The sequence below is a fragment of the Hyla sarda genome, chromosome 7 (genome assembly GCF_029499605.1).
Source record: "Hyla sarda isolate aHylSar1 chromosome 7, aHylSar1.hap1, whole genome shotgun sequence".
NCBI classification, from domain to species: Eukaryota; Metazoa; Chordata; class Amphibia; order Anura; family Hylidae; genus Hyla; species Hyla sarda.
This window is the reverse complement of record NC_079195.1, coordinates 44,504,374-44,530,693: the sequence shown is the minus strand read 5'-3', so window position 1 is coordinate 44,530,693 and position 26,320 is coordinate 44,504,374. Positions and strand designations below refer to the sequence as shown.

Here is a 26,320-nt window from a genome sequence, read left to right as displayed (position 1 = left end):
GGTTCTCTCCATCCTTGTATTGACTACAGGGGTCTAAACAAGATTACAATCAAAAATCACTATCCTCTTCCTCTAATTTCCGAGCTTTTTGATCGTCTACAGGGTGCCAAGGTCTTCTCCAAGTTGGATTTGCGGGGAGCATATAATTGAATTCGTATCCGCGAGGGAGACAAATGGAAGACCGCTTTAATACCCGAGATGGACACTTTGAGTATCTCGTGATGCCTTTCGGTCTCTGTAATGCCCCATTTGTCTTCCAAGAATTTGTCAATTACATCTGCCAAGATCTTCCCTACATGTGTGTTGTTGTATACCTTGATGACATCTTGATCTTCTCACCCAATTTGGAGGAGCATCATTCACATGTCCGTCAGGCCCTACAGCTCCTCCGGGAGAATAATCTTTACGCCAAACTGGAAAAAATCCTATTGGAGAGATCTAGTCTTCCGTTCCTCGGTTACATAGTTTCTCATCAAGGTCTCCATATGGATCCTGACAAGCTGACTGTGGTATTGGATTGGTCTCGTCCTACTGGTCTACGGGCTATTCAACGCTTTTTGGGATTTGCTAATTATTATCGTCAGTTCATCCCATATTTTTCTTCTTTGGTTGCCCCGATTGTGGCTCTCACTAAGAACTGTAACCTCAAGACTTGGCCTTCTGAGGCCGAAGAGACCTTCACTCGCTTATAGTCTGCATTTGCCTCTGCAACCATCCTTTCAAGACCAGATACAGAAAAACCCTTTGCTTTGGAAGTAGACAGATCATCCGTATGAGCGGGTGCCGTTTTAACTCAGAAAATCTCCAAGGGCAAGATTGTAACCTGTGGTTTCTTCTCCAAGACTTTCTCGCCTGCAGAGAGAAACTACTCTATTGTACATTGGGAACTCCTTGCAATTAAACTTGCCTTGGAAGAGTGGCGACATTTATTAGAAGGTTCTTCTCACCCAGTCAGCATCTATTTAGACCATAAGAATCTCCTATATCTTCAGTCTGCGCAGCGACTGAACCCTCGGCAGGCTAGATGGTCTCTTTTCTTTTCCAGATTAAATTTCTTTATTCATTTCCGCCCTACGAACAAAAACGTCAGAGCCGATGCTCTTTCTACATCCTCCGTGTGGTAGGATTGGACTACATGCCAAGATATATTATTCCTCCTAAGCGATTTCTGCAGCTTCTGCCAATCTTCAACAAGTTCCACCTGGGAAATCTTTTGTGCCTGCTAAACTAAGACGTAGAGTCTTGATTTGGGGACATTCTTCTTTGCTGGCTGGTCACCCTGGAGTACGGAAGTCCATTCAACTTATCTCTTGGCATTACTGGTGGCTGCACCTTGAACGCAATGTCACAGATTTTGTCCGTTCCTGTGGTACCTGTGCCTGCAACAAAACTCCATGAAAGAAACCTGTGAGTCTCTTACAGACTTTACCCATTCTGGAAACTCCTTGGTCTCACATAGCTATGGACTTTATTACCAGTCTGCCACATTCCTGTAATAATATGGTCATCTGGGTGGTGGTCAATCGATTCTCCAAGATGGCTCCTTTCATTCCGTTACCAGGTCTTCCTTCTGCTCCACAGCTGGTCAAACATCTTCCTCAACATGTTTCACCTTCATGGCCTTCCAAATCACATCGTCTTGGATCATGGAGTGCAATTCGTTTCCAAGTTCTGGCGTGCTCTCTGTTCCCGCCTTAACATCAATCAGGACTTTTCCTCTGCCTACCACCCTCAGACCAACGGTCAGGTGGAGAGAGTGAATCAAATCCTGGGAAGCTATCTCTGTCAATTTGTTTCAGCTCGACATGACGATTGGGTCGACCTCCTACCTTGGGCAGAGTTCTCTTACAATCATAAGGATTCTAAGTCTACAAGGACTTCACCATTCTTTGTTGTCTATGGTCATCATCTTTGTTCTCCTCTCCCTCTTCCAGTCTCCTCTGGCATGCCAGCTGTTGATGAACTATTTTGAGACTTCACCTCCATTTGGCAACAGACTCGGTATTCTCTGCTTCAAGCCTCCTCTCGTATGAAACTCCAGGCGGATAAGGTCTTTCTCTTCCAGTGATAAAGTTTGGTTGTCCTCTAAATATATCCGTTTCAAGATTCCCAGCTACAAGTTGGGTCCTTGTTTCCTGGGCCCGTTTGAGATGTTGCAAAGTATTAATCCGGTCTCCTATAAACTTTTTCTGCCTTCTCTGCGTATTCCTAATTCTTTCCATGTTTCTCTCCCCAAGCCACATGGAATCAACTGGTTCTCGCAAAAGAATGTTGTTTCCACCCCTGTTTCTGGTTCTTCAGATGTCTATGAGGTCAAGGAGATCTTAGTTAATAAATCCGTGAGAGGGAGACAATACTTTTTGGTAGACTGGAAAGGAGTTAGCCTGGAGGAGAGATCTTGGGAGCAGGAGGAGAACATCCCGGATTGTGACTTGCTCCGGAACTTTTTGAGCCCCAAAAATTGGGGAGACCAAAGGGGGGAGGGGTACTGTTACGAGCAGCGCTCCGGTCATTCATTCTGACCGTGAGCGCTCCCCTCCTACTGCTCCTTACCCCAAGCTTTCTCTGGCTTCTCTCTGCCTGCTCATCGCCGTGCACGCATCCCCATGACTTAGGCCGCGCATGCGCCGGTGCTATGCGATTTAAAGGGCCAGTATGCAATTAATTGTGGTCACCTGTGCTGACTCTATAAGAGTCAAGACTTCCCTTTCCCTGTGCCGGATCTTTGTTTGCCTTGAGCCTTAGTGAAAGCGGTACTGTGTTTGCCCTGCTGTGTCCGGACCTACTGTTCCGTGACCCTGACCTTGCTCCTGTGTCACCTGTCTATTGACCCCCTGCTACGTTCCTGACCACGCACCTGCGCCACCTGCCCTGACTTTCCTTCTGCTATCCGGACATCGAGTTGCCATATCCCTTCTGTGTTACCCTACATCTCAGCAACCTGTGTGGACGAATCGTACCAGGGGCAGCGACCTGGGTGCCGCCTGCCGCAGCAAGTCAATCCTGCTTTGCAACGGGCTCTGGTGAAAACCAGTGGCACCTTAGACTCCGCTCCCTGGTACGGCCCATGTCCACGCAGGTACAGCTGATTCACTACTACCGGGAGTGTTACACTTTCAACTGTTCTTGCTGTAATCAGTTCCTGAGGTAGACTGTTCTCCCCTTGTGACTAAACCTTTTCTTTTCCAGACGGAGGGAGTGCCCCTTGTCTTTTGATGGGGCTTAACCTGGAATGGTTTTCCTCCATATTTTTTTATGAGCCATTTATATACTTATATACATTGATCATATCACCCCTTATAAGTGTCTCTTCTCAAGACTAAACAAATATAATCCTTTTAATCTTTCTTCATAGCTGAAAATTTCCATGCCCCATATTAGTTTAGTTGCGCATCTCTGTTCCCTTTTCTGCTCTGGAACATTCCTTTTATACACTGGTGCCCAAAACTGAACAGCATATTCCAGGTGAGACCATACCAATGATTTATAAAGGGGTAGTATTATGTCTTCAGAAAAGTCTAGATAGATTGATAGACATTGGAGAAATAGAAAAATAAATAGTTAGATAGAAGATAGATAGATAGATAGATAGATAGATAGATAGATATTGGAGAGAGAGAGATCTGTAGATGCATTATCTATTCAGACGAATGATTTCAGGAAACTACAGATTCCTTAATGACTCGTACACACGTGCAGAGAGCAGCTTTGGTGAACATAGAGTAATAATTCTGTCCTGATCTGTTTGGTTTCAGGTAGGTGTCAGTGGTGGAATGCCTGGTAAGCAAGATTTTCCTTTTTGCTGATGACACAAGGATTTGTAATGAGGTTGAAGATACAGAATGTATACACAGCATTTCAATTAGGGTTTTAGAAAATGAGATGATAGCGGAGTCTGCAATTTAATGGCAAATATTCACATACTGGAGAAAAACCATTGTCTCTCGGTGCGATGATCTCGAGTAATGTAGGGAAAAAAACAAGTATTTACTGTAAGACGCTTCTCTGGTACAATGAATCCCTTTTGGGTCCTTATGGGTTAGGCCAATATTAAGTGGCTTCAGCGTAAGGAATGATCAGTACATGGTGCTCACGACAGTTCCTATCTGTCCCAGGAGAGGTTTGCTATGGGGATTTGCTTGTACTCTGGACAGTTCCTGAGACAGACAGTGGTGTCAGCAGAAAGCACTGTGGTCAGACAGAAAATAAATTTAAAGGGGTACTCCACTGGAAACATTTTTTTTTTATAAAACTGGTGCCAGAAAGTGAAACAGATTTGTAAATTACTTCTATTTGAAAATCTAAATTCTTCCAGTACTTATCAGCTGCTATATGCTCCACATGAAGTAATTTTCTTTTTGAATTTCCTTTCTGTCTGACCACAGTGCTCTTTGCTGACACCTCTGTCTGTGTCAGGAACTGTCCAGAGCAGGATAGGTTTTCTATGGGGATTAGCTCCTACTCTGGACAGTTCTTAAAATGGGCAGAGGTGTCAGCATAGAGCACTGTGGTCAGACAAAAAGGTAATTCAAAAAGAAAATTACTTACTTTGGAGCATACAGCAGCTAAGTACGGAAAGGATTAAGATTTTTAAATAGAAGTAATTTACAAATCTGTTTAACTTTCTGGCACCAGTTGTTTAAAAAAATAAAAAGGTTTCCAGCGGAGTACCCCTGGTACCTGTCACATTGCTCCGGCAGCAGAATATGTTTAAAGTCCCGAGACTTTCTCCAACACTGACAGGATCAAAGGACATTTTTCCAGAGGTCCTATGAAAAGAACATGGTACTTCCGTACGTTTATCCTCTGTTTGCATCGGTCTTTGAATAATTCTCAGGCTATGAGATTGCCCAGGAGCTTTAAACATATCCTGCTGCCAGAGGAACGTGACAGGTACCCTTTAAATAGTGTTGTGTAGTTGAGAGCCTGGTCTGTGTGCATGTATCCTGAGCCCATCTGCATCCTCCATATAGTTCTGAGCATCAGTCCTTTGTGTAACTTGTCATCATCATCATAAGCAGCAATAGCAATTTACTGCCGAGACCGGGGCTGCTTTTATGATGTTACCCCCTTCTTGCTGTAATCCCCTCTAACCCTTCTCTTTAGATTATCATCAACAACATCAGCAGTTCTTTGCTTAGACCAAGCTGCTTTTGTGACGTAACCCGTGCCTTTCTGTGATGCTGTTGCTGTTTTTAGTTCTGCTCACAAAGCACCTTGCAAAGTCAGTGCAATAGTAACCCTCTATACCCCCTCCCCAAACACACATGCCATCTATAGTAGTATACTGTAAATCATGCCTCAGCACTATTTCATGGCATAGCAGAGAGAAGTAGGTGTTCTGCTGTGATTGGCTTGAAAGGTAAGGGAAAGGAAGTCCAGGTCATAGTACTGCTAGTACAGTCCAGCCCTGGAGCAAATGTGAAATAGCTGTGCACCATAGAGGGGATTCATAAGGGCTTAATAATAGTAGTAAGAGCCTAAAATCACCTTGTCATCAAAGTACAGGTACACTTTACAGGCTTTTAATATATATTTAAGATTCTCAGAGCTCGGTGATAAAATAGTGATTGTGCGACATGGAGTTTTCTAAACTTTTTCAAAGTTATCTTATTGAGAAGCAGAAAAGTCAGCAGTCTCTACAGTATATTAGAGTGCAGAGATATCAGCCACTCTAGACCTTGGTACCTGAGGGGACCCATAGGCACCTCAACAAAATAAGAAGACACTTGTATTATAAATGACATATTGTTGGTAAATGTCCTTTTAGGATGAATTCATACATTCCAACAACTGTTCCATTCTTCGGAATAGGCTTACAGAAACTCATGCGCTTGCCGCCAAAATAAACCCATTCAGATGAAAGGAGTTGATTTTCATTCCCAGACATTTCTGCCACAGATCTGTCACATGTGAATTCGCCCTTACCGATTTTGGATTGAAGCCCTTGATTTCTGCACATATAGTTACCGAGAGGAGTTTTCCCCACTTCCTTACATCACTTATCTCTTGACACATTGAGAAATTTGCCCCTTTATGTCTCCCAAAAACTTTTCAACATTCCCCGGCCGGCGACAGGGTGGGCCGTGCGAATCTGTAAAAATATTGACGCCGGTCTGGAACAATAAAGTGATTTGTAGAAGGAGCCATTGAAAATAAATAGCAGAACATTTAAAGTATCAATCATATAGATGGCTGCAAATTCTGAAAAAAAACCTTTAAGAAAAACAAGATTATTGCCGTGGATATTTGCAGAAGACAAAAAAATAACATTGGAAAGATTTATTATCATCTGTTCCAGCTTTTGAAGATGGTAAATGCAGAATTTCATAAGCAATCCTTCCTTGTTTCATTACACAAGTGTCTCTTTGGCACAATCTTAATTTAAGGCACATTTAAAGGCGAGCGAGAAATGATGGTACTTTAGTTTTTAGGATGCACCTTTTTTTAGTTTTTAGGATAGTACTTTAGTTTTTGGATGCACCTTTATTTTTTAAGATATGTGGACATCAATATTTGATATTCATTCAAGCAATATAAGTAACAAAAACACTAAAACTGTCTTTGTAAAAAGATTTCTGACCTAAATTTTACATAATTCTTGTTGCAGACATTTAATGCACCTTGCTCTACCAGAAGTTTTGCTTATGAACAAAGGGGTGTGACTTAAAGGGAAGGGGTGTGGTTTGAAATCCAATAACATGCACTGCAATTTTGGCACAAAATATTTGCGTAAAGTAGTGGTGTAAAGTAATAGAACAGTGTAAAAAATGAACCAAATTGATCATATATCATGAGCAATTGGCATAAACTGGGCACATCGTCATGCTTATCGGAAGTTTATGCATTCTAAAATTTTAGGGAACAATTGGGGGAGATTTACTAAACCTGTCCAATGAAAAGTGAAAGTGTTTCAAACACATAATGAGTATGATACATGGCATATACTCAGCAAATTAGGAGCAGCACTATTTCTGGTTATTATATAACTTCTTCTCTCTGTAGGTGTCTGGTGTAATTTGTTGTTGTGCCTAGTGTTGTTGTGCTAGTGGGTGTAGACTAGCCAATATAATGTCCTTATATACTGCTTACACACTGAAGAGGGGATCCTGCTCTCCTTTATACCTATCGCACACCCTCAGAAGCAGCAGTATCATGGAGGATGTTATATAGCTGTACTGAGCAGTGTAAGCTGTGGATCCAGCACCATGGTGAAATATAAGACTAACTACAAGCTGCTGCAGCCTCTGAGTGTGTGTGTGTGTGTGTGTGTGTGTGTGTGTGTCTTTCTCTCTGCTTCTGTCTTTCTCCAGCCTTTCCCCTTCTTTTTTTCATAGAACTCTACAGGACCTTTAACCCAATTTTTTAGTGAGATTATCTGTTTCAAGACAGTTTTAAAGGGGTACTCCACCACTAGACATCTTATCCAAAGGATAGGGGATAAGATGTCAGATCGCAGGGGTCCCCTGTTCCACCCGCTGTTCGTTTAGAGCATCGGGTGCAGTGCTGGAGGCTCCTAACATCATGACCACGCCCCTTGTGAAGTCATCGCCATGCCCCCTCAATGCAAGTCCATGGATGGGGCTGTGATGTCACGGATGTCACGCCCCCTCACATAGACTTGCATTGAGGGGGCGTAACTGTGACATCACAAGGGGCGTGACAGTGATGTCACTAGCCTCCGCCCCGCATTGCCAGTCATTCGGCACGGAGCGTTGCTCGTTCTGTGCACCCGGTGACTGGGGTGCCACAGCCAAGATCTTCTTTGGATAGGGGATAAGATGTTTAGGGGTAGAGTACCCCTTTAAGCAGTTTTTCGGAGCGAATGGTAAATCTAGGTGGGTGGAAGGAAAGGAGCCTGATAAGTAGAGAAAGAGGTATTTTGCTCTTATAAGATATATTATAAAGTATTCTTCAATCGCTTGTGCTATCACAGTTGGTTGAGCATGTACTCAAACTACACTTTGTAAGGAGCATGACATCATCATTTTGCTTGAGATGATGCGTTTCTCTATTCTTCAGCTGCATCCTTACCTTATTGCATAACTACAGTTTATCACTTTCTTGAACTGAAGTTGTGTATGGCAAAATTGTAAGACAGTGGATTAGATCATGCAGCTATAGCTTACAAAAGGAATTCCGATGGTTTCTAACAATTCTACTAAACTTCTGTTTTGGCAGCACAAGCGAGATACTTCGAAGATCACCAAGTATGTGGAGCTTGTTATTGTGGCGGACAATCGCGAGGTAAAAAATTAGAACTTTTTTCCTTTGTCTATATTGCTCCCAATGTCCCTGTGCTATATTGCCCCCAACGTCCCATATAACAAAACACTAATTTTAGCAATGGTAAAGGTTAGATGCGGGACTGTTACAGATTTTGCATTGGGGCTCATTGTTGCCCCCTTGAGCCTAGGACAGTAATACAACCCATATATGATGCTGATCAACCAGTGTAGAAATGATACAAGAAAGGCACAGCTCTTCAGCCCACCACACCTGCATATGTAATGCTGATCCCCGCCTCGGAGCTCAGGAACCCGGAGCACAGCGAAAGAATCCAGAAAGGCAAAGAAGATCCGACTCATGAGGTTGCAGTACAAAAAATGTCAACATTTTTTTTATTAAAGGGGTATTCCACTGGCCAGCGTTTGGAACTAAATGTTTCGCGCTGCAGGGATCAGCCACGCCCCTCGTGCCGTCACGGACACGTCCCTTCAATGAAAGTCTATGGGAGGGGGCGTGACGACTGTCACGCTTCCTCCCATAGACTTGCATTGAGGGGGCATGTATGTGACGTCACGAGGGGCGTGGCCAACCCCCACAGCACAAAAAGAGTGTTCAGAACATTTGGCCAGTGATTACCCCTTTAAAGCATACAGATGTAAAACGCCTCAGTCACTTTTTATGGATCTTTTGTACTGATTGTACATCTGCTTGCTTTATTAAACATTTTTTGATACTTTTTGGACTGCAACCTCATGAGCTGGATCTTTTTTGCCCCAATGTAGAAATGACAGACACCATCTGGATGGGTCAAACAATGTCTAATTTCCACAGCTCTTAAACATAGGCAAATTATCAATAATAATGAAGTCTGTGTATTGCCAAATTCCCTGCTTCTATAGGTACATTACTGTAGTGTACGGCAATGCACTCAGTACAGTACACTTATCTGTATCACACCCTGTATACACTTATCTGTATAACCCCTTTAATATGATATCTGGTAAGTGGTTTTAACGTGTACTTGAGGTCAACAAAAACTTTTTATATAATGTAGATAATACCATTATATGTATATTAGTTATACATTGGTTAAAAAACGTGTATATTTTTGTCTCTACAGCTATTGTTTATGTGTCTCTATGAGGAGTCCAAATACAGGAAGTGTGGGTGGACAAGCAGGGCTCTGTACACTGAGGACAAGCAGGGCTCTGTACACTGAGGACAAGCATGGCTCTGTACACTGAGGACAAGCAGGGCTCTGTACACTGAGGACAAGCAGGGCTCTTTACACTGAGGACAAGCAGGGCTCTGTACACTGAGGACAAGCAGGGCCCTGTACACTGAGGACAAGCAGGGCCCTGTACACTGAGGACAAGCAGGGCTCTGTACACTGAGGAGAAGCAGGGCTCTGTACACTGAGGACAAGCAGGGCCCTGTACACTGAGGACAAGCAGGGCCCTGTACACTGAGGACAAGCAGGGCTCTGTACACTGAGGACAAGCAGGGCTCTATACACTGAGGACAAGCAGGGCTCTGTACACTGAGGACAAGCAGGGCTCTATACACTGAGGACAAGCAGGGCTCTGTACACTGAGGAAAAGCGGGGCTCTTTACTTTGAGGACAAGCAGGGCTCTGCACACTGAGGACAAGCGGGGCTCTATGCATTGAGGACAAGCAGGGCTCTGTACACTGAGGACAAGTGGGGCTCTGTACACTGATGAAAAGCGGGGCTCTTTACACTGAGGACAAGCGGGGCTCTGTACACTGAGGACATGCAGGGCTCTATACACTGAGGACAAGCGGGGCTCTGTGCATTGAGGACAAGCAGGGCTCTGTACACTGAGGACAAGCAGGGCTCTGTACACTGAGGACAAGCAGGGCTCTGTACACTGAGGGCAAGCAGGGCTCTGTACACTGAGGAAAAGCAGGGCTCTGCACACTAAGGACAAGCAGGGCTCTGTACACTGAGGACAAGCAGGGCTCTGTACACTGAGGACAAGCAGGGCTCTGTACACTGAGGCTCACTTCCTGTATTTTGTCTCCTCATAGAGACACACAGGCAATAGCTGCAGGAACAGCATTTTTTCACCCCAAAATATACACATTCTTTAATCAATGTATACTGCAAATATACATATAATGGTATTATCTACATTTTTTTGTTGGCAACAGGTATACTTTAAGGTCAACTCAGAATAAAGTATTCTTCTGCTAGACCTTTGAGGCCCCGTATGAGGAATACATTATTATGTAACAGCTTGGGCCCGCCAGAGGGTCTTCTGGTACTGTGGTGGACCAGTTTGACCCTGTACAGTATACCAGCCATGAAAGGTCGGCTACATCTTAAAAGACTGCCACACGTTAGTGTTTGAAGTATCGGCAATCAGACATGTAGAGTTGTCCATAAGAATGTGCAAAAAATTCTGGAAATATTGGATTACCCCATTAGTTCTTATGTAGTTATGTCCAAAGCTTTGATATTCTGCCGATCTCTTATTAGCTATCGTGTTGCGTGACTTCAATGCATCTGGCTTATGGTTTGGTGTCTGTACAGAGCATTCTCTATAGCAGGCACTTTAAAGTAAAAAAATGACATTTCTCATAATACATTGCAGTGTTCATGGGATTTCAGCCAAGCTTTTGTATTTCAATGTTTGTGAATGGAGTTTAAAGGGATTGTCCAGGACTTTTTATTTATGACCTATTCTCAGGATAGCCCATCAATATCGGATTGGTAGTGGTGCGACACCCAGCACTCCTGTTAATGAACTTTTTAACCGATTCTTGGCACCCACATACACAACGAACAGAGCCAGAAGCAGGCAGCCCCATACATTGTGTAGTGGCCATGCAACTAAGCTCTCATTTACTTCAATGGGAGCTAAGCTGCAGTAACCCAGCATGGCCACTATGGAATGTATGGAGCTGTCTGTTTTCTGCTCTGTTTCACCATGCATGCGAGCTCCAAAGCTCTAGCCAACAGCTTGGTGGGGGTGCTGGATGTCTTACCCGTACCGATCAGATATTGATGGGCTTTCCTAAGATTATGCTAATATATAAAGTCCCAGAAAACCTCTTTAAAGGGGTACTCCACCCCTAGACATCTTATCCCCTATCCAGTGGTGGGACCCCCGCGATCTGCCTGCTGGACCCGACGTTCGTTTAGAGCGTTGGTTGCAGCGCCGGAGGCTCGTGACATCACGACCATGCCCTGGTTGTGACATCACGGACACACCCCCTCAATGCAAGTCTATAGGAGGGGGCGTGGCAGCCGTCACGCCCCCTCACATAGACTTGCATTGAGGGGGCATGGCTGTGACGTCACGAGCATCCGCCCTGCATCGCCAGTCATCCAGCTTGAAGCAAAGTTCACTCGGTGCCCCGTGATCACCTACCTTTGGCTAGGGGATAAGATGTCTAGGGGCGGAGTACCCCTTTAAAGCATAATAGTGTATAACTCAACTTCCGTTTTTTAACATTTATAAATATGACTATACAGATAACACTTTCACAGCAGACGTTTGAGTTCACAGCTTTTCCCCAAATTGCGCGACGGCTTGTTTTGCATAGTTTTTGACTACACAAAGCTCTGATATATGGGTCTGTATGTGTAATATGATAAATTTAGATACCTCATTAGACTTACAAAGAATGGCAACTTAGGCATTTTTTAGACAGTGAACATAATCAACCTGTCATATTTGTCTTCTCCACACAGGAGAGAAAAATCAATAATGTATAAAAGTATAACAACAATGTAATTGCATTTTCTATGTGATGTACATCTTATGAATATAAAGTTGAATACAATTGCTAGAGCTTTGCTGCCAAGTCCTGTGTTCTGACAAGAAGTGCCGAATGCAAATCTCTTTTGTGTAGAGAACAGAAGGCGGTGTTGGCCCAGGTGGCTCCATGAAACTGGAAATTGTACTGAAGAATTTCCCAGCAGGATAAGAGAGAGATAAATAGAGTTAATTCAGCACCATATTTACAGCGAGGCGCCTTAAAGGGGTACTTTGGCGTAAAACATCTTATCCCCTATCCTTTGGGTAGGGGATAAGATGTCCGATCACGGGGGTCCCGTTGGGACCCCCGTGATCGGACATCTTATCCCCTATCCAAAGGATAGGGGATAAGATGTTTTACGCCGGAGTACCCCTTTAAGACCAATGCCTAGTTTTGGATATACTCCTTTTTCCTTTTTATGGAGGCATTCCTTTTGTCTTTCCTTTCTTCTCCCTGCTATTAGAACATGTATGCGCGTGAGAGAAGTTTTGCAAAAGACAGTATGAAAATCCTATAGTTAAAGGGGTACTCCGGTGGAAAACTTTTTTTTTTATAAACTGCTGCCAAAAAGTTAAACAGATTTGTAAATGACTTCTATTAAAAAATCGTAATCCTTTCGGTACTTTTTAGCAGCTGTTTGCTACAGAGGAAAATGTTTATTTTTTTAATTTCTTTTTTTGTCTTGTCCACGGTGCTCTCTGCTGACACCTGATGCCCGTATCGGGAACTGTCCAGAGTAGGAGAAAATCCCCATAGCAAACCTACGCTGCTCTGCACAGTTCCTGACACAGACAGAGGTGTCAGCAGAGAGCACTGTGGACAACACAAAAAAGAAATTCAAAAAGTAAAGAATTTTCTCTGTAGCATACAGCTGCTAAAAAGTACTAAGTTCATTTAAAAAAAAAAAAAAGTTTTCCACCGGAGTACCCCTTTAAAGTGTTACTATCAGGATGGCCGGTGGCAGGATACATTTAAACAGTACCTGTCATGATCTTGAAAAATTTTGTAATCCTCCTAGTTCACTATCCCGACCATAATAAACCACCAGCTGTTTTTATTTTTATTATTTATTTAGTTTTCTATCTTGACATTGTGCTGTATATTCTGCTCAGTCTCAATCAGCTTCATAGACTGGGAAGGGGCGTTACCGATCAGACGTGACGTCATCTGAAGCCCTGCAGGGGAGAATTTCTGCTCTCTCTGCCTGCTATTGCTGCTCTGAACATACAGCCAAGAGCAGTTCACTGTGAGATGAGCTGTGATTGGCTGAGACCGCACACACTCCCCCTCAGCTCTGAACTCTAACTGAACTCCACAGTCTCTGAGCTCTGCCCAGCAGCTGCAAAAGGGAGCAGAAATATCCAGCATAATGTTTAGCACAATATTTAGCACCATGCATTGAAAGCATCGGGACTCTACAGCAGTGTTTGCCAACCAGGGTGCCTTCAGCTGTTGCAAACCTCCCAGCCTTTGGTTGTTAAGGCTTGCTAGGAGTTGTAGCTTTGCAATAGCTGGAAGCACCATGGTTGAGAAACCTTGCTCTACAGCAGGGGTACTCAACTATTTTTAGTGAGTGTCCGCTTATTCAGGTCTGCCATCCGGTAAAGGTCCGAGCTGAACACTAAGGCCTGGTTCACACCTAGCAGCCTCAGTGACATGAAGGAAATACCAAATGAGGTACTGAAGTGTGGAGGATGTATGACCTGAATACTGCCACACACTTCACCCCTGAATATAATACTGCCGCACACTGTACCCTCTGAATATTATACTGCAGCACACTATGCCCTCTGAATATAATAATGCCACACACTGGGCCCCTGGTATATTACTGTCACACACTGGGCCCCTGGTATATTACTGCCACATACTTTACCCTCTGAATATAATACTGCCACATACTGTACCCCCTGAATATAATACTGCCACACACTGTACCCCCTGAATATAATTCTGCCACACACTGCACCCCCTGAATATAATACTGCCTCACACTGTGCCCTCTGAATATAATTCTGCCACACACTGCACCCCCTGAATATAATACTGACACACACTGGGCCCCTGGTATATTACTGCCACACACTTTACCCCTGAAAATAATACTGCCACACACTGTGCCACTGAATTTAAAACTGCCACACTGTACCCCTGGTATAATACTGCCACACACTGTACCCCTGAATATAGCACTGCCACCCACTGTGCCCCTGAAAATAATTCTGCCACACACTGCATCCCCTGAATATAATACTGCCACACACTGGGCCCCTGGTATATTACTGCCACATACTATGCTTCTGGTATATTACTGCCACACGCTTTGCCCCCAAATACATTTTCAACAAACACTGTGCCCTGTACTGACTAATTGTACCTCTGTGTCCCTTAAAACAATGAATGACACTACTGTGCCCCCACAATAGATAACGCCACTGTGCCCGCACAATGAATTATGCCACTGTGCCCCCACAATGAATAATGCCACTGTGCCCCCCACAATGAATGATGCCACTGTGCCCACAGAATTAATGATGCCACTGTGCTCACAGAATTAATGATGCCACTGTGCCCCCACAATGAATGATGCCACTGTGCCCACAGAATTAATGATGCCACTGTGCCCCAAGAATTAATGATGCCACTGTGCCCCCACAATGAATGATGTCACTGTGCCCCCACAATGAATGATGCCACTGTGCCCACAGAATTAATGATGCCACTGTGCCCTAAGAATTAATGATGCCACTGTGCCCCCACAATGAATGATGTCACTGTGCCCCCACAATGAATGATGCCACTGTGTCCACAGAATTAATGATGCCACTGTGCCCTCAGAAATAATGATGCCACTGTGCCCTCAGAATTAATGATGCCACTGTCCCCCAGAATTAATGATGCCACTGTGCCTCCACATGAACTTTGCCACTGCAACTCTCAAGCTGTTCCAAACTATAACTCCCATCATGCACAGACAGAAGGTCATGATGGGAGCTATAACGCTACAACAACTGGAAAGTCACAGGTAGGGGAACACAAATTTTTACCTGAGAGGTTTGGCACTCCATCCCAGGTCCGGCGCTGCTCTGCTGCTATGGCCTCTTCTTGTCAGGCCTGGCCAGAGCAGATGATGCAGGCAGTGCTAATCGCGTTGCCTGCATCATAGGAGAAGTGCGGGCAGGCAGAGACACAGCGTTCCCTTGCTCCGGGCCATGGCTATTCATTTGTATCGGTGTCTTAAGGACACCGCTACAAATGAATAAGCGGAGATCCGGCAGGTGGTCCGGATGACTGATGGCCACGGTCCGGTTCTGGTCCGCGGTCCGCCAGTTGAGTTCCGCTGCTCTACAGTCTAGCTCAGCTCAAAGAGAAAGGGAGCTCAAATATTCAGCTCTTTACACTCTATAGACTGTGCTGAGCTGAGGTCTCACCCGCATTTCATGACATTCTACTAGCAGGACTGCGGGCAGGACCAGAAAAAGGACTCCTGGTGGCCCAATTTTAGGGGTAATTTAACACATAAAGTAACAAAATTTTATAAAGAAGTATATGACAAAAGTAATTCAAATAGGCTAATCTATATTATATTAAATTTCATTGATGGTGACAGGTACCTTTTCAACTAAAAGCACAAACCCATTGCCCAAGACTTGCACTGAAAATCATGTGATCAGACGGATTGGTGAATGTCCCATTTTAAAGTATCATTGAAGTCTGTGGGACTTCCAGGATGGTTTGTCTGAGCATGTGAGTTTTCAATGTCTTGGGCAATGGGATTGTGCTTTTAGTTTAACTCTGTCTTGCTGCTGGCCATCCTGTTAGCAATACTTTAAGCCCTACTGTTTTCAACATGGAGAAACCTATTAGTTAGTTTGAGGAGTTTGCTAAACCCCTACAGAACCTCCTAAAATGTATGGCTCACTGGATGCTCTACAATGCCAGGTAGCAGGGTGCTGGCCACAGGGGACCTCTCACCTACTCTGGCCCTTTCACATACTTTAACGACTTGTCTTGACCTGAAGCTCAGCAGATCCTAAAATGAAGCAGAGCACTTTTACAACTAATCCTTACTGGCTAAAAGAAGTGTAACCCTCTTGGTCACTTAATTTTTGCAATCCCCAAATCTAGTATGGCCTCCATGTTGGAAAAGGCAGTCCAGTGTGCATCTTGCTCAATGTATGAAATCCTTAAACAGCAGTTTGAGGGTGCATATTGTTGTGCGAGATGTGTGCGAGTTGTTCATTTGGAAGCCCAGATCCTGGATCTAGAGGAGCAACTGGCAACACTGAGATGCATTGAAAACCTGGAGAGCAAGTACTCTCTGGGGTAGAGGTGGGGGAGGATAGTGGCACAGAGGTGCAGGACAGTCAGGAAGCTACTGTAGCTGGGTTACAGTTAGAAAATGGGGTAGAGGGAAAAGTGTCAGGAAGGCTAGTCCTGATCTGGCACACCCCAACAAGTTTTCCCGGTTGCCAGATGAGGGGGATGCCATTTCAGAGTTAGAAGTACTGCAGCAGGACTCTGCCTCTGACTGCCAGGGGGGTGTCTGCTCCAGTAAGGAGGGAGGGAGGAGTGCAGGGCAGGCCAGACAGGTACTCGTAGTGGGGGACTCAATTATTAGGGGGACAGACAGGGCGATCTGTCACAAAAACCAGTGTGTTGTCTTCCTGGTTTCTCGAGTTTGGGACATCGCAGATCGGGTTGACAAGTTGCTGGGTGGGGCTGGAGAGGACCCAGCAGTCATGGTACATATTGACACCAATGACAAAGTAAGAGGTAGGTTGGGTGTCCTTAAAAATGATTTCAGGGACTTAGGCCGCAAGCTTAAGGCAAGGACCTCCAAGATAATATTTTCTGAAATATGATCTGTACCACAAGCCACACCAGAGAGGCAGGGGGAGATTAGGGAGGTAAACAAGTGGCTCAGAAACTGGTGTAGGAAGGAGGGGTTTGGGATCACAGAGAACTGGGCCGACTTCGCTGTCGGTTACCGGCTCTACCATAGGGACGGGCTGCACCTCAATGGGGAGGGTGCAGCTGTGCTTGGGGAGAAGATGGCTAGAAGGGTGGAGGAGTGTTTAACCCCTTAAGGACGCAGGACGTACTCAAACGGACCCTTTTCCGAGTCCTTAAGGACTCAGGACGTTTGAGTACGTCCTGTCAAATCCCAGCCCCCCACCGCTAGCTGGAGGGGAGCCGGTGCCCGATGCCTGCTGAAATCGTTCAGCAGGCATCGGGGCATATCGCCCAGGGGGGTCATTATGCCCCCCCATGTCGGCGATGGCCGCAGATCTCTGGACAATTCAGTCCAGCGATCTGCGGCAGATTCCGGGTCAATCGGGTCTCCGACGGCCCCGAACAGCCAGAGCCTGCAGGGGTGAGGTGGCACTGGTGCCACCTCACGATCGCCCTGATTGGTCGGCCGGATTACCGGCCGACCAATCAGGGCGCCTGCTGCGGGTGTCACTCCCGCAACCCGCTCCGCCCCTCTTCCGGAGGACGTGAGCGGGTGCGGGACGTGCACCCCTGGTGCTGGGGACCCCGATCCCCGGCGTCAATGTTGGGATCGGGGCCCCAGGAGCGACGGCCGCGGCGGCGACGACGAGGGACTGACCTGTGCGGCGAGGATCGTTGAAGGTGAGTGACAGCCTCCTGCTGTTGCTTAGCAACAGCTCCCAGCATGCAAAAAGGGCATGCTGGGAGCTGTAGTTATGCAACAGCAGGAGGCAGACCACCACAACTCCCAGCATGCCCTTATGGGCATGCTGGGACTTGTAGTTTTGCAACAGCTGGAGGCACATTTTTTCTATGGAAAAGTGTACCTTCAGCTGTTGTGTAACTACAACTCCCAGCTTGCACAAACAGCTAAAGTGCATGCTGGGAGTTGTAGTAGTGAATCTGCTGGTTGCATAACTACAACTCCCAGCATGCCCGTTGGCTGTTGGTGACTGCTGGGAGTTTTGCAACAGCTGAAGGCACACTGAGTTATGTAGCAAACCAGTGTGTCTCCAGCTGTTGCGTAACTACAGTCCCCAGCATCCCCAGCCAAAGTAGTATGCCTCCAGCTGTTGCATAACTACAAGACCCAGCATGCCCTTTCGCTGTCCGTACATGCTGGGGGTTGTAGATTTTGCAACAGCTGAAGGCACACTGGTTGCAAAACACTGAGTTTGTTACCAAACTCGGTGTTTCACAACCAGTGTGCCTCCAGCTGTTGCAAAACTACAACTCCCAGCATGCACTGATAGACCGTACATGCTGGGAGTTGTAGTTTTGCAACAGCTGGATGTTTCTCCCCCCCCCCCAATGTGAACGTACAGGGTACACTCACATGGGCGGAGGATTACAGCAAGTATCCGGCTGCAAGTTTGAGTTGTGGCAAATTTTATGCCGCAGCTCAAACTGCCAGCGAGAAACTACTGTGAACCCCCCGCCCGTGCAACTGTACCCTAAAAACACTACACTAACACACAATAAAAAGTAAAAAAACACTACGTATACACATGCCCCTATACAACCCCCCTCTCCTCCCCAATAAAAATGAAAAACGTCTGGTACGCCACTGTTTCCAAAACGGGGCCTCCAGCGGTTGCAAAACTACAACTCCCAGCATGCACTGATAGACCGAACATGCTGAGAGTTGTAGTTTTGCAACAGCTGGAGGTCCCCCCCCCAATGTGAACGTACAGGGTACACTCACATGGGCGGAGGATTACAGTAAGTATCCGGCTGCAAGTTTGAGCTGCGGCAAATTTTCTGCCGCAGCTCAAACTGCCAGCATGAAACTACTGTGAACCCCCGCCCGTGTGACTGTACCCTAAAAACACTACACTACACTAACACACAATAAAATAAAAAGTAAAAAACACTACATATACACATACCCCTACACAGCCCCCCTCCCCAATAAAAATGAAAACGTCTGGTACGCCACTGTTTCCAAAACGGAGCCTCCAGCTGTTGCAAAACAACTACTCCCAGTATTGCCAGATAGCCACTGACTGTCTAGGCATGCTGGGAGTTTTACAACAGCTGGAGGCACCCTGTTTGGGAATCACTGGCGTAGAATACCCCTATGTCCACCCCTATGCAAGTCCCTAATTTAGGCCTCAAATGCGCATGGCGCTCTCACTTTGGAGCCCTGTCGTATTTCAAGGCAACAGTTTAGGGTCACATATGGGGTATCGCCGTACTCGGGAGAAATTGTGTTACAAATTTTGGGGGGTATTTTCTGCTTTTACCCTTTTTAAAAATGTAAAATTTTTGGGAAAAGAGGCATTTTAGGTAAAAATTTTCTTTTTTTTACATATGCAAAAGTCGTGAAACACCTGTGGGGTATTAAGGTTCACTTAACCCCGTGTTACGTTCTCCGAGGGGTCTAGTTTCCAAAATGGTATGCCATGTATTTATTTATTTTTTGCTGTTCTGGCACCATAGGGGCTTCCTAAATGCGGCATGCCCCCAGAGCAAAATTTGCTTTCAAAAAGCCAAATGTGACTCCTTCTCTTCTGAGACCTGTAGTGCGCCAGCAGAGCACTTTTACCCCCATATGGGGCGTTTTCTGAATCGGGAGAAATTGGGCTTCAAATTTTGGGGGGTATTTTCTGCTATTACCCTTTGTAAAAATGTAAATTTTTTGGGAAACCAAGCATTTTATGTAATTTTTATTTTTTTTTACATATGCAAAAGTTGTGAAACCCCTGTGGGGTATTAAGGTTCACTTTACCCCTTGTTACGTTCCCCAAGGGGTCTAGTTTCCAAAATGGTATGCCATGTCGTTTTTTTTGCTGTCCTGGCACCATAGGGGCTTCTTAAATGCGGCATGCCCCAGAGCAAAATTTCCTTCAAAAAAGCCAAATGTGACTCCTTCTCTTCTGAGACCTGTTGTTACGCCGAGCGCTCCGGGTCCCCGCTCCTCCCCGGAGCGCTCACGGCGTCTCTCTCCCTGCAGCGCCCCGGTCAGTCCCGCTGACCGGGAGCGCTGCACTGACATGGCCGTCGGGGATGCGATTCGCACAGCGGGACGCGCCCGCTCGCGAATCGCATCCCAAGTCACTTACCTGTCCCGGTCCCCGGCTGTCATGCTCTGGCGCGCGCGGCTCCGCTCTCTAGGGCGCGCGCGCGCCAGCTCTCTGAGATTTAAAGGGCCAGTGCACCAATGATGGTGCCTGGCCCAATCTTCCTGATTAGTTTCCACCTGTGCACTCCCTACTTATACCTCACTTCCCCTGCACTCCCTGGCCGGATCTTGTTGCCCTTGTGCCAGAGAAAGCCTTTCCTTGTGTGTTCCTAGCCTGTGTTCCAGACCTCCTGCCGTTGCCCCTGACTACGATCCTTGCTGCCTGCCCTGACCTTCTGCTACGTCCGACCTTGCTCTTGCCTTATCCCTTGTACAATGCCTATCTCAGCAGTCAGAGAGGTTGAGCCGTTGCCGGTGGATACGACCTGGTTGCTACCGCCGCTGCAAGACCATCCCGCTTTGCGGCGGGCTCTGGTGAAAACCAGTAGCTACTTAGAACCGGTCCACCGACACGGTCCTCGCCAAACCCTCTCTGACACAGAGGATCCACCTCCAGCCTGCCGAATCGTGACAGTAGATCCGGCCATGGATTCCGCTGAGGTTCCGCTGTCAAGTCTTGCCGACATTTCCACGGTGATTGCCCAGCAATCCCTAATGATCACCCAACGAAATCACCAGCTGGCATACTTGACCACCGTGACACAGCAACTTCAGTCACAGATACAGCAGCTGCTGCCGCAGATACAGCAACTTCAGTCTCAGACACAGCAGCTGCAACAGCAACAACCATCTCCTCCGCCGGCTCCTGCAACTCCTCCGCAGCGACCGGCCGCTCCTAACCCCTGCTTGTCCCTGCCGGACAAATTTGATGGGGACTCTAGACTCTGCCGTGGTCTCCTGCCTGGCAAGGCCCTGCCATGTGCCACACCGCTCGGAGCACCTCTCTCACAGTATCCTTTGCAATCCACCCCTGTGCCTCCCACCGAGGAGGCTATGCAAGTGGATCGGTCTCGCCTGACCCCTGAAGAGAGGACTCGCCGCAGAAAGAAAGAAGATTTACTTCTATACTGCACTGTGCGTTACCGCACAGAACCCCTGCTTTTGAGCATGGAACTTTTTGTTTTGCCCAAATGCTCCTCTGAAGTCCTCCTCGGTCTGCCATGGCTCCAACGCCACTCCTCTACCCTTGTCTGGACCACCGGGGAGATCATGAGCTGGGGTGCTTTTTGCCACAGAAAATGCCTCACATCTGCTCCCAGTCCCGTCAGTCAAACCTCTGTGTCTCCCCCTTTACCTGGTCTCCCCAAGGCCTATCTGGACTATGCTGTGTCTCCTCCTCACAGCCCCCGTCCTGTTAACACTCTGCCCCGTGCCAAGCTTGACCCTCTTCCCTCCCTCCCCACCCCCACGCCTTCTTGTGTGCCCGCTGTTGATGTGGTTTCCCGGGGCTTCGCCACCATTTGGAAAAAGACTCTAAAATTCCTCATACTAGCCTCATCCCGGGTGAAGAAGCTTGCCGGAAAAAAGAGAAGAGCTCCTCCTGTTTTTGTGTGGCTCTCCGCCAAGTATATCCGCTTCCGTGTCCCCAGTTTTTATCTGGGACCACGTTACCTTGGACCCTTTGAAGTTAAATACCTAGAGGAAGCCACTCCGGTCTCCGGGTCCTCAGACGTCTTCCGGATTAAAGAATTTTCAGGTCCCAAAAAGAGGGGGAGACCCAAGGGGGGGGGGTACTGTTACGCCGAGCGCTCCGGGTCCCCGCTCCTCCCCGGAGCGCTCACGGCGTCTCTCTCCCTGCAGCGCCCCGGTCAGTCCCGCTGACCGGGAGCGCTGCACTGACATGGCCGTCGGGGATGCGATTCGCACAGCGGGACGCGCCCGCTCGCGAATCGCATCCCAAGTCACTTACCTGTCCCGGTCCCCGGCTGTCATGCTCTGGCGCGCGCGGCTCCGCTCTCTATGGCGCGCGCGCGCCAGCTCTCTGAGATTTAAAGGGCCAGTGCACCAATGATGGTGCCTGGCCCAATCTTCCTGATTAGTTTCCACCTGTGCACTCCCTACTTATACCTCACTTCCCCTGCACTCCCTGGCCGGATCTTGTTGCCCTTGTGCCAGAGAAAGCCTTTCCTTGTGTGTTCCTAGCCTGTGTTCCAGACCTCCTGCCGTTGCCCCTGACTACGATCCTTGCTGCCTGCCCTGACCTTCTGCTACGTCCGACCTTGCTCTTGCCTTATCCCTTGTACCATGCCTATCTCAGCAGTCAGAGAGGTTGAGCCGTTGCCGGTGGATACGACCTGGTTGCTACCGCCGCTGCAAGACCATCCCGCTTTGCGGCGGGCTCTGGTGAAAACCAGTAGCTACTTAGAACCGGTCCACCGACACGGTCCACGCCAAACCCTCTCTGACAGAGAGGATCCACCTCCAGCCTGCCGAATCGTGACACCTGTAGTGCGCCAGCAGAGCACTTTTCACTCCCATATGGGGTGTTTTCTGAATCGGGAGAAATTGGGCTTCAAATTTTGGGGGGTATTTTCTGCTATTACCCTTTTTAAAAATGTAAAACTTTTGGGAAACCAAGCATTTTAGGGAAATTAATTTTTTTTTTTTTACATATGCAAAAGTCGTGAATCACCTGTGGGGTATTAAGGTTTACTTTACCCCTTGTTATGTTCCCCGAGGGGTCTAGTTTCCAAAATGGTATGCCATGTGTTTTTTTTTTTGCTGTTCTGGCACCATAGGGGCTTCCTAAATGTGACATGCCCCCCAAAAACCATTTGTCGCTCCTTCCCTTCTGAGCCCTCTACTGCGCCCGCCGAACAATTAACATAGACATATGAGGTATGTGCTTACTCGAGAGAAATTGGGTTTCAAATACAAGTAAAAATTTTCTCCTTTTTACCCCTTGCAAAAATTCAAAAATTGGGTCTACAAAAACATGCGAGTGTAAAAAATGAAGATTGTGAATTTTTTCCTTCACTTTGCTGCTATTCCTGTGAAACACCTAAAGGGTTAAAACGCTGACTGAATGTCATTTTGAATACTTTGGGGGGTGCAGTTTTTATAATGGGGTCTTTTATGGGGTATTTCTAATATGAAGACCCTTCAAATCCACTTCAAACCTGAACTGGTCCCTGAAAAAAAGTGAGTTTCAAAATTTTGTTAAAAATTGGAAAATTGCTGCTGAACTTTGAAGCCCTTCGGTGTCTTCCAAAAGTAAAAAAGACGTCAATTTTATGATGCAAACATAAAGTAGACATATTGTATATGTGAATAAAAAAAATAATTATTTGGAATATCCATTTTCCTTACAAGCAGAGAGCTTCAAAGTTAGAAAAATGCAAAATTTTCTAATTTTTCATCAAATTTTGGGATTTTTCACCAAGAAAGGATGCAAGTTACCACAAAATTTTACCACTATGTTAAAGTAGAATATGTCACGAAAAAACTATCTCGGAATCAGATTGATAACTAAAAGCATTCCAGAGTTATTAATGTTTAAAGTGACAGTGGTCAGATGTGCAAAAAATGGCTGAGTCCTTAAGGTGAAAAAGGGCTCAGTCCTTAAGGGGTTAAACTAGGCACTGTGGGGGAGGGAACCTACAACGTAGAGGGGGTAGATAGTGTAGATAGAGAGGGGGGACTTATGAATGTACCTGGTGGTGGAGAGGAGGGAGAGGTTAGAATAGTTAATAGGGATAGGCTTCATAGGAAGAAAAAAACATGCACCTTTGAATCGCATGTTGACTAATGCCAGAAGTCTGATCAATAAAATTGACGAACTGGAGTGGTTGATGTCTTAGGAGGATTATGACATAGTGGGTATAACAGAGACTTGGTTGGACGATAGCTGTGACTGGGCGGTCAACATACAGGGTTATAGTCTATTCAGGAAGGATCAGAAACGGAAAGGGGGAGGAGTTTGTCTTTATGTAAAGTCCAGTCTGAAGGCCGCACTGCTAGGAGGATATACGGGAGGGAAACGATAATGGGGAGTCATTATGGATAGAAATATATGGAGATAAAAAAAAAAATTCTGATAGGGGTTTGTTATAAGCCACCAAATATAATGGAAGAGACAGAAGATCAATTACTAATGCAAATAAACAAAGCTGCTGTCAGGATCTGGGCTGGTAGCTGGTAGCGGAGGCTGGTGGTGGATCCGCTGTGCCAGAGAGGTGATGACGTGGGCCGTACCAGGGGAACGGAGTCTAAGGAGTTACTGGTCTTCACCAGAGCCCGCCGCAAAGCGGGATGGACTTGCTGCGGCAGGTAACCCCCAGGTCGTTCCACCCAGTAGAGACTCAACCTCTCTGGCTGCTGAGATAAGGAAAGGTACAAGAGGATCAGGCAAAGGCATAGTCGGACGAAGCAAATGGTCAGGGCAGGCAGCAACGGTTCTCAGGCGGTAGTCAGTAGCAACGGGTTTGGCAACAGGCAGGGTAACACAGGAACAAAGAACGCTTTCACCCAGGCTCATGACAACAAAGATACGGCAGGAGGCTGTGGGAGGAGATGATACTTATAGGCCGTGCACAGGTGAGGCCTAATTAAGTCCAAACAGCACTGCCTCTCACAAACCTTAACCCTTAATTAACCACTTTGGACCAATCACTGGTGCACTGGCCCTTTAGATCTAAGAGTCCCGGTGCGCGTGCGCCCTAGAGAGCGGGGGCGCACACGCTGAGACGCCGGAGTGCTGCCTGGGGACACACACCGTAAGTGCTCCGGTCCAGGAGCAGGGACCGGAGCGCCCGGCGTTACAGCAGAAAATCAGAATGAAGTGATAATAAGGGACTTTAAGGGACTTTAACTATCCTGATATAAACTGGGAAACTGAGTCCTGTGAATCTCAAGGAAACAGATTTCTGAATATGGCTAAAGACAATTATCTGTCCCAAATGGTGCAGGGCCTGACCAGAGGGGGCGTCCTACTGGACTTAATATTAACCAACAGACCTGATAGAGTAATTAATGTGCAAGTAGAAGGACACCTAGGAAATAGTGACCATAATATAATACATTATAACTTGTTCTTCAATAAGGGAATCTCTCGAGGGGCCACAAAAACAATGGACTTTAGGAAGGCAAAGTTTGATCAGAGAAGCCCATAACAATATAAATTGGGATAATGTCCTCAAAAACAAGAATACTGACACTAATTATAAAAATATCTTAAATTCTCACTGTAAGAGTTATATACCTTATGGGAATAAAATGGTCAGAAATAAAAGAAAACCAAAATGGATGAATAAAAATGTTTACGGGGCAATTAATTACAAAAATAAAGCATTTAAACTACACTGCTCAAAAAATAAAAGTGAACACTGAAATAACACATCCTAGATCTGAATGAATAAACTAATCATATTAAATACTTCCGTCTTTACATAGTTGAATGTGCTGACAACAAAATCACACAAAAATGATCAATGGAAATCAAATGTATCAACCCATGGAGGTCTGGATATGGAGTCACACTCAAAATTGAAGTAGAAAACCACACTACAGGCTGATCTAACTTTATGTAATGTCCTTAAAACAAGTCAAAATGAGGCTCAGTAGTGTGTGTGGCCTCCACGTGCCTGTATGACCTCCCTACAACACCTGGGCATGCTCCTGATGAGGTGGAGGATGGTCTCCTGAGGGATGTTATGCCAGACCTGGACTAAAGCATTCGCCAACTCCTGGACAGTCTGTGGTGCAACGTGGCATTGGTAGATGGAGTGGGACATGATGTCCCAGATGTGCTCAATCGGATTCAGGTCTGGAGAACGGGCAGGACAGTCCTTAGCATCAATGCCTTCCTCTTGCATGAACTGCTGACACACTCCAGCCACATGAGGTCTTGCATTGTCTTTTGCATTAGGAGGAACCCAGGGCCAATCGCACAAGCATATGGTCTAACATGGGTTCTGAGGATCTCATCTTACCTCTGGCAAGCACATGGAGGGGTGTGTGGCCCCCCAAAAAATGCCACCCCACACCATTACTGACCCACCGCCAAACCGGTCATGCTGGAGGATGTTGCAGGCAGCAGAACGTCCTCCATGGCGTCTCCAAACTCACGTCTGTCACATGTGCTCAGTGTGAACCTGCTTTCATCAGTAAAGAGCACAGGGCCCCAGTGGCGAATTTGCAAATCTTGGTGTTCTCTGGCAAATGCCAAATGTTCTGCACGGTGTTGGGCTGTAAGCACAACCACCACCTGTGGATGTCGGGCCCTCATACCACCCTCATGGAGTCTGTTTCTGACGATTTGAGCGGACACATGCACATTTGTGGCC

At 46.4% G+C, this 26,320-nt stretch overlaps 1 protein-coding gene across 9 annotated transcripts in view; it reads left to right on the top strand.

Moving 5' to 3' along the window:
• ADAM12 (ADAM metallopeptidase domain 12) overlaps nt 1-26,320 on the top strand; it is a 686,181-nt gene that overhangs the window by 414,698 nt on the left and 245,163 nt on the right. For all 9 annotated transcript variants that reach the window (XM_056532977.1, XM_056532982.1, XM_056532978.1 and 6 more), the window contains one exon: nt 8,182-8,247. In XM_056532977.1, coding sequence (XP_056388952.1) covers nt 8,182-8,247 — 66 coding nt within the window. The remainder of the gene's footprint in view (nt 1-8,181; nt 8,248-26,320) is intronic.